The 15624-nt window shown below is 31.9% G+C and overlaps 1 protein-coding gene across 1 annotated transcript in view; it reads left to right on the forward strand.

Annotated features, from left to right (window-relative positions):
• Serinc (serine incorporator TMS1) overlaps positions 1–15624 on the forward strand; it is a 117295-nt gene that overhangs the window by 75621 nt on the left and 26050 nt on the right. The window contains exons 9-10 of the mRNA XM_035353483.2: positions 733–826; positions 2375–2451. Of these exons, the coding sequence (XP_035209374.1) occupies positions 733–826; positions 2375–2451 (171 nt within the window). The remainder of the gene's footprint in view (positions 1–732; positions 827–2374; positions 2452–15624) is intronic.

Consider the following 15624-nt stretch of genomic DNA (forward strand, 5'->3'; position numbering starts at 1 on the left):
TTTCCCCCTAAAAAAACTTCATTTTTGTATATTTTTTCTATGCTGTATTTTTTAAAATATTTCAAAAATTGATTCATTTTAAAAAGTATTTCTAAAAGCTTGACAAAATTTTGACAAGACAATGAAACAAAAATGTGAAAATTCATTGAAAATTGGATAATATTATTCCATCATATGGATTAGGAACTCAAGGACAAAGAAGAAGGGAAAGTCAACCAAGATATCATTTAGTGTAAAGCTGGGTAAAGTGTTAAATTTGTTGAAAAATTTTTAAAAAATACTAATTTCGGAAAATAAGAAATATTAATATTCTATAAAATGATTTAAAAAAATGGAAACTCTGAAGTAAATGGACATTTAACGTTATTTGGAAGGACTTTTGCATTGACATTATTGATTATATGAAAGCAAAAACTGATTAAGTAGAATTAAACTATGAATAAATGTATTTACTAATAAGTTTTGTTTATTAAATATGTTTGCAAAATCATTGCACTAAATAATGTGAAGAAAATTATTTTGTGGTGTTATATAATTTAGTTTAGTAATCTATGATTGCTGATCTGAACGTCCCATATTATCTGTCTTTTACTTTTTCTGAATTTTCTTTGTTAGAATGAAGGTATCAAATCTTTAATTACATGCCATTTTCTAGTTATTTATTAATTCTTTTAAATTTTGTACCTTTAAATTCATGAAATGCTGATATTATTTATCTTTTCTTGGAACTAGAATGTAAACCTGACTTTCTTGGGAAGTCCCAATCCATAGATGCTCAAAGTATTGTAACTTTGGTCATCTGGTTTGCTTGTGTTTTATACTCCAGGTATACTTTTATAAATATTTAATAGCATAACAGACTCAGTGAATATAATTAATTAATAGATTTAATAAATTTAAGATTCTCTTTATATTCAAGATAAGAATTTTTAGGATTTTCAGAAATTATATATTAGTTCATAGCAATTGTATAAATTAAGCTGCTTGAGTATTATTTTATAAATTATACTGCTTATAGCTTCCTTGGTATAAAGTGTAAGATTTTTTTTCTTTGTTCATTCTTGTAATTTGGATGAATAATTTTTTTTAAATAAATTTTGTTGGAATTTGGTGGTTAAGTTTCATTAACATAACTGGTATATAATTATAACTGTATCATAATTCTGCATTAAAATATATATTTTATTTGATATTGCAGATATATGAAATTATAGATTTTTTAACCATGTGGGTCAATATATAGGTGTCATTTTGTCCAAATGTTGAGGCCTTTGATTATTTTATGGAGACATTATATTTAATCCAGATGTAATTAATAAATTACATTATAAGCATGGTAAAAGGAATATATCATTCTTTTTTTCAAGCCATGCATCTTTTCGTTATTGAGCATTGTTTGGCTTATTTTTTCCAATATCATTTTTAAACGCTAATGTGCTATGTAAGAGAAATTGTAAAATTTGAGGAGAAAAGTAACTTGAAGCAAAACTTCTCATTAAAGCAGCAGCAGCATGATTTATAATTTATTTTTATTAAATATAAGAGTAATCATAATTTATGCTATATAAAAATGCAGAATATTTTGACAGAGAATATTGGGCATGAATTGTGCATTTGCTATCAGAAAGTTTTTATCAGACTCTAAGTGAAGACTCTTTAAAACCTGCTAAATTTAAAAATTGCTAAATTTTAAGTAAGCTATCTTTAATATTCCTTTGAAGTATTATCTTCATAGTTACTAAGAAACAGTGATGATTTGTTAATGAATAAAATGCTTAAAATCAAATTTTTGAGTGCAGTTACCAAAAGCACGGTAAAAACTGCAGTTCTGTGTCATACTACATTATTAGAGTTGTTTATGTATGGAAGAATTGTCTTAGGATAATAGAAAAATACACTTTTGTTATAGGAATTCAGAATGTATGAATTTTTATCTTAGAAAAGTGGTTAGAATCATATTAAAAAGGGCATGAATGTGTACTGAGGAAGAAGATAGCTGTTTTTAAATGCATATCATAACCATCTGTTTTTTTAGAATTATCTCCAGAATAATTTTTACATTATGAATTGTCATAAATATGTGATTTAGGCTCTATTAAAAATCTACCATACATGTCAGGTTATGTAATTTTTTATTACACTGTGTTGTATCTACTTTTACAAGCTTTCATTTTACTATTCTGTTATATTTCAACCATCCTTTTGTTTTACCAGTTCCAGTTTACTGTTAATCTGTTTGCTTACATTTATTTTTAATCTATGCTTAAATGATCTAAAGAGGTGTAATTAACTTCAGTTTTTAAATGTAGTGCATGTTGAATAGAGGAACTGTACTCATATTTTTGTAATTATACTTTTTCCCCACCCTCCCTAGCATACGGACTGCAAGCAATACTCAAGTGAGTAAGTTAACCATGTCTGAAAAAATTCTGGTACAAGATAGTGACTCAGGTAATAATTTTTATTTCTTTGCAATATATTTTAATTAGTTTACTTTTTTTCATTTGTGTGGAAGATACAATAAAAAGGCAGAAAAAGGCTATACAGCCAATTTTATTACAGTATTATTTAATAGTTGATTTGTTGGTCATTTTCATATAAAGCAGCTAGCATATAGTATTATAACTATTTATCATTCATTAAGGGATTAAGAGATGTGTAATACATTAAGGAATTTAAATCATTTTGTGTAACTAAACTATGCACCTCTCTAATAATTGAATTTTAATAATTGAATGTAATGAAATACATCTTTTCTCTAATAATTGAATGTAGTGAAAAATCAGTCATTTGACTGCTAGTATGAATCATTAAATTAATGCAGTTTGGGGTTGTCAGCTAATATGGAGGATATTTCTGTGAAATTTTCAGTTTGCTGTTTACAAAAATGTTGTGACTGGCTGATTTACTACAGTCTCTCTGTCACATGAACACTCTTCACAGAAGATATCTGCCATAGAAAGAAGCCCTAATGCATTTTTTTGTAGCGGTGTCAGGAAGAATTGCTTTTCAGTTTGCCATATTGGCATACTTAATGACGTATAGGCAGTATCCTTTTTTTTTTTTAAACTTCAGATAAAGCATTTGTGGTAATATTGTTATTGCATCAAATTTCCAAAATTGAATTTTTTTATTCTCTAAAAGCAATTTCTTTATTCTCTGAATGATGTTCAGTTATTTTTCTCTGTTTTATTAGCGCAAAGAGGCAATTTGCCCGTAAGTGCTATTAATTTTGTTTGGGCATTTTGCATCAGTTTTCAAATTGTTGCCACCAAATGTTAAAGCCTATGATATTATTTTAAAAAATTAAATAATTACTGTATTTAAAGAAATTAAGTAATGAAGAAGCTGCATGAATATTTCTATTTTTGTCTCATTTTGAAAAAACAAAAGTACCTAGAGACATCAAATTTTGAATAACGTAGTTCTCCACTCAAATATGGGCTTCTGAAAGCCCAAATTCGGAATTTGCTTTATTATCTGTTTCATAATTTGTAAAACTGTAACGAATTTTTGATTGACAAACTTGACGATTTTAAAGTGTCTCATTAACATTAACATCATGTGCATCTTCAAGCATGGATATTTTATGCACAAGGTTTTTTTTTTTTTTTTTTTTTTTTTTTTTTTTTGTGTGTGTGTGTGATTTTGCTGTTGAATTGAATTTTATGGTTTAAGTGTAAAGAACATGATATTTAATAAACAAAAGTAACACACAAAACATCAAAAAAAAAAAGCACTCTTTTGAACGTAATGTAAAATCTGAAAGCTTTCAGATTTTTTTTAAATCTTTATATTTTTATTGATTGTATTTCAATAATAATAAAAACTTCATTAATATTTTATGGAGTCTTTGTCCTGCTCATGGAAGTTGAGTTAAAGTCAACACTGCTTTTAACCTAATTACCAGGTTTGATTTTAACTGTAAGCTCATACAGCTAATCCATTTTCCAAGATTTAAACTTGGGTTGAAGTACCAGTTTCAGTGATTCTATCCATTCAGCTACTGACGGTCATTGTGTGAAGTGTGCTATATGAAATAACTCCACATTTTAAAACTATAACACATTAATCACCTGTACACTGTAATACATAGTACCATCATTACACAGCATTTCTCAATACACACCAGTGCTTACTAAACCAAAACTTTTACTCTCTGAGTTTAGGGTTGCTGCAGTGTCCTCTATGAGAGATCTCAATACATTAATATTTGTTAGCATAAAGTGAAATTATTTACCATGGCACAGATTTGATGGCCAATTTGGTTTAGTAGTCTTATTCACTCTTGTAAAAATAGATTAACATTTATTCATAATGGTGTAATGTTTATAAAGTTATTGTTTGGGTCTCATCCCAAATAACACACAATATAATAAATTTTCTGGTTCGATTCTTTATTAATTATCATAATTAATTACACTCATTCAGTATTAACTCATAGCTGTGACCAGCCCTACCGTCAATGGCAATTCTGAAACTCGTCTGATCATAACATTACAGATGCACATGCTCGCATTACATTACAGGTGCGCAGGCGCGAACATGCCGCCCCGCATTGCAATGCGTAGCATTCAACTATTGTAATTAAGATATAGTATAAAGAAATTTAAACAAGAATATTATAAACAATTTTTAATAAGTGCTATTACATAAAATCATTATTATAATTAGACATTTACCATATATACATCAGCGTATAACTCAAAACAATGCAATATAACATTTCAGTTACATAATGACATTTTATGTGAAACACATTCAATACTATACAATAACTATAAAGACAATACTAATTTTTGTATTGGTAAGACACATAATTTGATAATTGGTCGTTTGAAAGTTCCTGTTTGAGTTTTTACATTGCACACACGAACCTTTCCATCTTTACCATAAAATACTTCTATTATATGACCAACTGCCCAATTACAACAAGGCAAATTATTTTTAACTAAGACCATATCTCCAACTTGTATATTGTTTTTAGAACTTTCTGCTTTTAGCATTTTCTATTTGTACTAATCTTGCGATCTGTTGCCACAATTTTAACCTGTTAATATTAACTTCCGTGATATCGGGCTCAGAAATCGAATTTATTGCTCTACCAATTAAAAAATGCCCAGGTGTTAAAACCTCTAAATCATCAATGTCCGAAGACAAGGGTGTCATTGGTTGGGAATTTAAAATTCCTTCAATCTGAATCATAACTGTTAAAAATTGTTCAAAGGTCAATTTTGCATTACCTACGACACATTTAAAGTGGCTCTTAAAAGATTTAACTCCAGCCTCCCAGAGGCCACCAAAATTGGGTGCTCTGGGAGGGAGAAATTTCCATTCGATATTCTCAGAGTTCAAATAACCGGCTAAAAGCTCATCTCATTCATTCACTAGTTTATTTAACCTCTTTAATTCTGCATTTGCACCTACAAAATTAGTAGTGTTATCACTAAATAGTGTAAAACTTTTACCTCTTCGTGCAAAGAAACGTTTAAAGGTAGCTATTAATACTTCAGATGTTAGGTCTGTTATCAATTCTAAATGGATGGCCTTAGTAACCATACAAAGGAATATACACACATAAACTTTTCTGATATATACCTTTTCTCTGGTTTTTGTACTTAATTAAGAATGGGCCACAGAGGTCAACTCCAGTACAGTTAAATGTAAGATTAGCTGTAATTCTTTCCTTGATTAAATCACCCATGATTTGCTGAGCTACAATGGGATTAGCTTTAAAACATGTTATACAATTTTTTACAATTTTTCTACAAACATTTCTACCACTTACAATCAAAAATTTGTGTCTTATATGATATAACAAAGATTGAGGACCCACATGCAAATATTTTAAATGATAGTAATTAACTATTAACTCTGTTAATTTATGTTTAGATGACAGAATAATAGGAAATTTTTTCTCATAGGTTAAATTGCTATTTCTTAATTTACCTCCAACTCTCAACAGTCCATTACTGTCAGTGAAAGGGCTAAAGACTTTTAATAGAACTATTTCTTAGAACAATACTTAATTTTTTAAGACCATTTATCTCATTTATGAAATACTTACCCTGCACTAATTTTAATAAGGCTTCTTCAGCTATTCTCAGTTCTCCCACTTGTAAATTTCCTACCTTCTTTTTTCTTGCTTACAATTCTTATAAAACCTAAAACAAAAAAAATATAATATGATTTAATTTTAAATATTTATTACTGCAATTCAATAAATCATTAACAAAATTATTCACATTTAGATTTAAACAAGTAGATAGTTCAGAATCAGCAAGGTTTTTAAGTTCATTACTGTCTTTTACAGTAATTGCTTCAGGTATAACTCTTATAGGGTACTCATCCTTCATTAAGAAGTCAGGCCCATTTCACCACAGTTGACTTAGTTGCAGTCTTTTGGCAGCCATACCTCTGATGATATGAGTCAGTAGATATGAGATCTGATGGAATTTCTTCAGAAACGATATGACGCCACTGTGCTGTTTCATTCAGATCTTGTATCTTTGAAATCCGGTTTGCAACAAATGCCATGAGCAGATGTGGCTCTTTCTTGATCCATGACAGCACAATCATAGAATCGGTCCAAATGTGAATAGCAATAAGCTGCAATTTTAACGGTGATTTCACTCGATGCATTGGTTTAGCTAATAGCACTGCTGCACAAAGCTCAAGTCTTGGGATTGTATTCTTTAATGAGGAGATTTACTGCACACCAACCTCACTGATGTATGGTTTGTTGCTGATGTTCTTTTGCAGTAGATAACTGCTCCATAGGCGGCCTCTGATGCATCAGAGAAACCATGTAGCTCAATATTGATTGTATCTGGTAATAAAATACCAGGTTGTTCAGTAAGTTCTCAGAACGGAAATGAAGAAACCAATTTTTATTTGTAAAAATGACTTTATTTTTCAACGTAGATTCACTCAACTTCAATACACTTATTCCAACGGTCTTCTAATTTATTGATCCCTTGACTGTAGTGGTTTTTCGGCAGCTCTGAAAAATATCCCTCCATGGCAGCTATTACCTCTTCGTTTGAAGAAAATCGTTTTCTACAGAGATATTGTTTGAGGTGTGGGAAGAGGCAGAAGTCGAAGGTAGCTAAATCTGGCGAATAGGCTGGATGTTGCAACAATTCGTACTTCAATTCAGTTATTTTAGCAATGGTTTTTTGAACTGTGTGCACAGGTGCATTATCTTGGTGGAAAATGAGTTTCTTCTTCTGTAATCCGGGTCTTCTTTCACAAATTTTATCGTCTAATTGATTTAAAAGGTTACAATAATAATCTGAATTAATTGTTTTGCCAGTTTGAAAGTAATCTATAAACAAAATTCCTTTCGCATCCCAAAAAACAGATGCTAACACCTTTTTGACTGATTTTTGCACACGAACTCGCTTCGGCGCCGAAGAGCCAGGTTCACACCTTCTGTTTTGATTCAGAATCATGATGGTAGACCCAAGTTTCATCCATTGTGATAAATCGACGGATAAAGTCGCTTTTATTCTTTTTAAAACGCTCCAAATGTTGTTGGCAAAGTCGGATCCGAATGTGTTTTTGCTCCATCGTTAGAGAATGCGACACCCATTTTGAACAGAGTTTTTTGAAACCCAAATTAACACTCAAAATTTTGCTCACTGTGCCCAATGAAATGCCTAAAGCCTCTGTTAAATCTCTTTCAGTCAATCGACGGTCTTCCAATACCATATCTTCTATTTTTTCGATAATTTCTGATGTTGATGCAGTTTTGGGACGTCTCTCTCGCGGATCGTATTCAAAGCTTTTTATGACCACTTTTGAATAAACTAGCCCACTTGCAAACCATTGTGTTTGAAGGAGCAGATTCACCCAACGCATTCACGATTTCTGTATGAATTTCCGTTGCCTTTAAACCTTTCTTTACAAAGAATTTGATAACTGCACGTTGCTCAATTTTATCCATACCTGAAAAAAGGCACAACACATTAGATATAAAGGGTGGTTAAACAATGAATAAATTAACAGATCAAAATCAAATTTTTGATGTGTTCCTAAGAAAGAACAAATATGAAAAAGACATTGAACAACCTTGTACATCTATGGACTACAATATTGTTAATTAACTGCAAGGTAGTGGAGAATTCTTTCCATTCTTTAGCCTCCTTTTCTGGTAGAACATCATTCCAGTTCAATTTTAATAACCATAATTTCTGCATACCGTATATACCCGCGTATAAGTCGAGATATTTTGGACAAAAAAAAAAAGACTTCAAAGTGGGGGGGGGGTCGACTTATACGCGGGGCCATAAAAAATTTAAGGAATCGGAAGTTCAAAAATTTCTTTATATAATGCAGTTGTTTTCTTCCCACACTCAAATTGGACGACTTATCAAATAAGTCACTTACTTGAAGTAATTTCATGACTTAAATTATGTGACGAACTAATCACAGAGTTTCATACTTTAACTAGAGTAAGTTTTGATTAAACCAAAGAATTTTCGGCCCCCGAACAACTGATCAATATCGAGCAATAAAAAAGTTTCGCCAACACGCCAAGAAAAGAGAAATGCAGATAGTTTTTATGTACGTATAAGTCTTTATAATAGTTATTATTCATTCATGAAATACTTTTGTTAATAGGCGTACACGTCAAAATTAAAAAGAATAGCCCACACAATAACTGAACACTTTTGAATATTTCTTTTAACTTTTAAAAAGGGGAAATGCAGATAGATTTTACGTACGCGAATCTTTATGTACGAAACATATGTATGATGACGAGCCAATGACGACAGAAGAGTTCTATTTTGTTTATTTACCAAGGTATTTTTTATCGTATATTTACTTTTTTTTTCTCATATGATTTTGAATAAATGTAGTACTTAAAAAAAATTTCGAAGTTTTTTGATCGATTTCGGAAGTGAGGGGTCGACTTACACGCGGGTTTCTTTTTTTTCTACGAATTTTTTATGTCGAAGTGGGGGGGGGGGTCGACTTATACGCGGGTATATACGGTAAATATTTTTGCTATAATTATAACTGGGGAAACTATCCCCAATGGGTCGAAGATGCGAGATATAACGGATAACACTTGTCGTTTTGTAACCTTTTTGTTGTCTTTGATTTTAACGTTGAAGCTCAAACAATCTTTTTTTTTTTTTTTTTTTGACTTGCATAAAATACCCAATGCTTTAGATTCTTCTGATTTACCAAAGTGATATGTTTTGTTGTTTGTTTGACACAGTGGAATAGCATTACTACACCACTTTTGGAGTAACATACCTCCACTCTTCAAAATGCCTATTAACTGATTTTGAAGTTCTAACACAGAACTTAGCGACTCAGCTCCAGATAGAATATCGTCCATGTACATGTCTTATCTCAGTACTGGTGCTGCTAAAGGAAATTTATCTCCTTCATCCTTTGACAGCTGTACAAGTGTTCCCATTTCTTAAAATGATGCACTTACAGTTCCATAGGTAACAGTGGTTAGCTCAAGATTTTTAACTGGCTTATCAATGCCTTCTTTCCATAAAATCCTTTGCAACTTCCACTGATCTGGATGGATAGAAATAGCTCGATACATCTTTTGTATATCTTCAGTGAAAGCAAAAACATATTTCCTGAATCTCAGCATAATTGAGAATAAATCATCTTGTATCACACCGCCATTACACTGTTTTGTTAAGGCGTAGCCCGGTCCACCTTGCAAAACAAAGCTTGCCCTATGACCCTATACGGGCTGTGTTAGTACAAAAATCACCACACAACTATACAAATACACGAATCACACAATGCCAATGGCTTCTTTATTGTTGTTAATAATCTTCATAATCTTTTGCACTATTCCTCTTGCTCTAAGTAAACCATTTTTCATAAAATCTATGTTCGCTCCATCAATGCATCTGGTTAACTTACATTCTGTAATAAAGTGGACATTGTCTCCTACTTTTGTACATACTTTACATAAATCATTATCTTGAACATGGAATCTTTTCAGATAAAAGGGAAATCTCCCATGACCTGTAATTAACTGATTCAAGTCAATGTCATTGTTAATATTCATATTTTCCTTAGGAACAAAAATCTTCATGAACATATTATTTTTAGTAGAGTTTTCCCATTGAGTCTGTCATTACACTGTATAGAATTTAGAGAGTTTCCTTTGGATGTCAAAAAAGAAGCGTTAAATTCCTCAAGGAAGTCGACTTACTTTTCTCTTCTTCCCTATATACTCCAATATGAGAAATGTAATATAATCCTTGTTCCTCGCTTTCACTCACCTCAACCATATGTCCCATATGTCCGAACTGTTGGTATTCTTTTAAAAAATATAATATAATTTTAAATATTCGGGATTCTTTACTGTTTCCATAAGGAATATAATTTACTCATTGCAATTTGTTTAGAACTTCCTAAAGTGACCGGATCCTCCTTTAATGGCATTTTAACAACGTACCTATTGGTTTTATCTCGTGTATAATTTTCTACAAAATGTTTCTCACAAATTAAAGATTCTTTGTTTTTGGGTTTATCAGTTTCAATATTCACTAATTCCCAAAATTTTCTAATAGTTTTATCTAAGTTGTCTTCTTCCTTTATCAACCCACAATGAACCCTGTTTTCAGACTGTGTTGTAATACTTTTAGACACGATAAAACCAAAAACTGTATCTTGAAAAATAAGGTCAGGATTATTCATTCGAATTTGTCTCGGTTTCAAAAGTTCATAAAAAAACTCCCGCTCCCAACAAAATATCTACCCTTTCTGGAATATTAAATCCTTCATATGCTAATTTTAAATTAGATCTTGCACTGAAATTTTAATTTTGCGCGATGGTGTTAAATCAGCAGTTATTTTTGGAATTACTAAAAAGTCCAACTTCTTTATAAAAGTTCCTTCTTTATTGCATATCGAAGCATTAATTTTATGCTTTATTGTCGAAGTAGCATCAGTTATTCCCAAAACCGAAATGTTTGTTTTTTCTTTCTCTAACTGCAAATGCTCAATAAAATTACATGTCAAAAAGTTCGACATACTACCGCCGTCTAGCAGACACTTCACTCTGTGTTTTCTTCCCTCGTTATCAATTAAAAAACATACAACGGTTGAAAGCAAAACTGTATTTTGTTTATTCGAATAATTGCTAATAAGTGCCTTTTGAATGAACTCCTGCGCATTAACATTCAAGGTCGATGAGCCATCTTGTTTGGGAACATTGCAGTCAGATACATTTGTTTTTATTTTGTTCCGATGCAGAACATTCTTTCTCCTTTACGATATTTGCTTTCGGAAAGCGAATAGTTTTGTGGTGCCATTTTTGACAAAAACAAGAATATTTCAAGGGCAATTTGATACTGAATTAGACACTTAAAACGTAATTTATTAGATTTCACAACCTGTACTCTTTCTTGTGGTGGTAATTTTAAATACGATGGGCATTTTGTCAATCCGTTATTCCCGTGGCATAAAATATAGTACTCTGTTTTAACATCTGACAAAAACACTTTTTGAGCTGTTATACTTACGATTAACATGAGAATTCTCAGTAAGAGGTTTTCCTCATGACGTAAAATATAAATCTATTTCTTTACCTAACTCACTAGATGAAAACCATGAATCACCTTGCCTCACTGCAATGTGAGAAGCTGTTCTAAAGTTTGGTATAACCTGTCTGAAACTATTAGTTGTTTGAGGTTTCGAAGTCAGTTACCTTTCTTAATTTTAAATAATAATCCCAGGTAGTTACTAAGTGTGAAGCGAACTGCACGTGAGCTTCATGTGTTGTTTAACAGTTTTTCTAAAGTTTTCTAAACACAAATATGGTGTTGGCTGAAACTCCTTCAGAACTACTTCTTTTACTTTTTAATAATTCGCAATATCCTTATCATGTAAATAGGTTATCATATTCGAAGCTTTGCCTCCTAACAGATTTAGCAGAATTTCTGCTTTATAGTCCTCTGGAACATTTTTTGTAATAAACGCTCGTTCTAATGACAAAATGAAAAATCCCCATCTCTCAGGCCGTATAGGAATTTGTACAGTTAAGGTTCTGATACTTTTTATTAATTGATCTATTGATTTTGTTTCAGTTTCGCTTGCACCATAAAGTTTTGTTTCTGCTTTAAGCTTAGCCAACTCTAACTCATTTTTTGATCTCTCAAGTTTTATTTTTTCTAACTCAACAAGTTTTTGCTCTTCTTATTTCCTATTTTCAATAAGACTTTGATATCTCTTTTACTAAATCTTGTTTAGTTTTAAAAATTTCACTATTCTCAATAATATCAGTTAAATCTACTATAGTAAATTTTTTGTCAATATTTAGATTTATTTCTAAGGCAATAAGCTTAAATAAATAATAATAATAATGCTTAAATCTTCTTTTTTAGCACCCTTAAATAACATTGTTATTTATAAAAGAACAAGCAGAAAATGTACAGGAATACTGGCAAACACAAACACTCCTGAGTTCTCAAAAACAAAACACTACAGTCAAAAGTCGTTAATACGGACTCGTCGGGACTTCAGCAGTTCCGGATTATTGATTTTTCCGGATTATAGATCATCAGTTTAAATCTCGTAAGATGGCATGCTCAAATTCTAAAATTAAAAATATGAAACCGTATTTTAGGAAATAAAGGAACAATTATGATCTAAAGGGTATCAAAATTTACAAAAAAAAAAAAAAAAAAAAAAAAAAAAAAAAAAAAAAAGCTTAATATTTATTTGTTTACTTTATTAAACATTTCTTTCAATGTACGTTGTTTCGTTTTATGTGATAATACTTTCTCTTTAATTCTATAAACAGACATAATTTCTTGTTCAGTTAAATAGCTCCGCTGTTCAAGTCCCGTAATTGCTGTGCCGAGAATACCGACTAACTTGTCAATCGAAATTTTTTCATTTTCACTAACCTCTCTGTCACCTTCTTCATGTCTTTATCCATTTTTTGCAGCAATTCCACTTTTTGTTTGACGGACATCGAGACATACTTTCGTTTTGTAGATCCTTTGGGAGCTCCAGAATCGAAAATTGACATAATCGAAAGTTCAAGTTTACTTTTATAAAATTGCTCTTACAGTCTGCAAAAAATAATAAGCTGCATCCAATTCGAAGATTAAGGAATAACGCAAGCATCAACATTAACTGAAATAGATAATTGTATAATTTTAGCTTATACCGTCCGTTATACGGTGAACGCACACGCGAAAACGTATTCTGCACTTGTGCACACGCATATGCGCGTGCGCGTAAAGGTCTTACGCACACGCGTAAACGCCTATGCGCATGTGTCAACGCGGCGCATGCGCAGAAAGTTTTTAGCTTTGAGGTCCGGATTATAGATCATTCCGGATTATGGGTGTCCGAATTAACGACTTTTGATTGTATTTATTCATCCACAAAACTCAAGCTCCGGCTTGACGGACCAGATATGGGTTTGGGTCTCGTCCCAAATAACACACACTATAATAAATTTGCTGGTTTGGCTCTTTATTAATTCTCATAATTAATTATACTCACTCATTATTAACTCATAGCTGTGACCAGCCCTACCGTCGATAGCAATTCTCAAACTTGTCTGATCATAACATTACAGATGTGCATGCGCGCTTTACATTACTGATGCATAAGCAAAGTTTAAAGTTATAAAAAGATTTAGCAGAAATAGCAATAGAATCTCCCTAAGGTTATATACTGTGCAGACATTGAAGACAAAAATTTTAAACTTAACCAGTTTATTAACAATATAAATAAAAATACAATAAATAAGTTTGATCAATACCAGAAACTCAAAGAGTGTAACATTAATCATTATCAAAAATTACATTTAGTTGACTATTCATTAACCCCAAGGGTTTTTCCTTTAAAGAATATTACACTATTAATGATACAGCAAATATATTACCTGATTTTTTAATACTGGCATTCAATATGCGAAAACATATCACGGAACAAATATGTGGTTAATATGAATTTCATTTCACTATAAATAAGTCCATGCTTTTTGGCCAAGAAGGCACCAGAAAAATTAAATTAAACCTTGAGTGCACTTGAGCTGGCAAAAGCCGCTCAGTGTAGTTGCTCACGAGAAATCACAGCTTGAAAAACATCGCCGCTAATCCTGGAAAAACACTTGTATTGAAGATGCTGCCTTCATGAAAACAGGATGCCGCCCATGGCAGTTGCTCACCGGAAATCACAGTTTGGAATTTGACGTTGCTTAACTTTGGAAACAGGATGCCGCCCTCGGCAGTTGACCACGAGAAACCACAACTATTGAGATCTATCGCCGCCGAACCGTAGAAACAGGATGCCGCCCACGGCAGTCGCTCACATCGTAGCTGCTTTGCAAAATCCAGGAAAAATCATCTCGGACTGGAACCACGGTACTTATTGTTGGACGGCACGCATCGCAATATCGTCTTCCAATGCACGCTGAAATGGCATACCAAGGAGCAATGAAACAGGAGCCATAAGCCAAAGCGATGCGAGATACTTATACCTAAAGTAGACATGACGTCATCTCATGGCAACCAATCAGCTATCGGCATGACTCGGCTTTCCAGATGACGTAACATCAAGTTTTGTTTTTGCATCTTAATTAGGCTGGAACAGTCCGTTCTTAATACAAACTGTGGCAGTGAAAAACGAAGTAGAAGTAATTGCTATATCCCTTTAAAATAAGAACTAAACCAGTAAAAGTTAGAATTATTTCAAGGAGGAGAGATGATGCAGAAAAAAGGGTTACAATAGGTCATATTTTCCAACAATTACAGGTGTGCAGGCGCGAGCATTCATCATCTAAATCAGAGTTTCTTAAACTGTGGGTCACGATCCCAATTGATGTTGTGGGACTTGCAGTAGGGGGGCCAAAAATTTAGCAATTTTGATATTTCTTTTAATTTATTCTAATAATTTTATAGTTACCATATATTTTGACATAATGTATCTAAAAATAGATTAAGATAAGATAATATAGATAAAGGAAAAACAAAAGTGTTTTGACAATTTTTTTTTTTATAATAGAAAACGTTCATTTTACTTTAAAAATTAAAGTCAGTGACCTAAAACTGCAATGGTATATTACGTTAAATATGAAGAAACTGAGAGTTTCGCTCACGCACATGTCGGTTTTGTGCAATGCTTATTGGGTCCCACAAAATTTTCATAAATATTGACCTAAATCACTATCACAAGAATTTGTTTCTTCTGAATTGGAATCGTAATTGCTGCTGCCAACCTGAATCATTAGTTCATCCACTAAATCTTCTAAAAATCTATCCTTACTCAAATAACAATTTAAAAATTTTTCCACATGATTGCAGTGAACTTGACATTCTGGAGTCATTCCATCTGTAGCTTGGTGCAGTAACATTTTTCAACTTGTCCAAGTTTAAATCAGTTAATTTGTTTTCCTTATCAGTTCCATCTTTAACTAATAACCAAACACATTCTGCTACATTTTACTATGATAAGGAGACAGCAGTGCAGTATGTTGCCCCTTTTCTTATCAATTTTATAGATGAATTTTTCTGGGTGATTCTATTCTCTCAAGGTGAAAAGTTCTGCGTTTGACATTTTTGTGGTGACTTCATATCCCCTGCTTTATCAACCAGTTCATTATTGTATGCTTTGTAG

This window comes from Stegodyphus dumicola, chromosome 9 (genome assembly GCF_044657685.1).
Source record: "Stegodyphus dumicola isolate Sdum_Otavi_A_Nest chromosome 9, ASM4465768v1".
NCBI classification, from domain to species: domain Eukaryota; kingdom Metazoa; phylum Arthropoda; class Arachnida; order Araneae; family Eresidae; genus Stegodyphus; species Stegodyphus dumicola.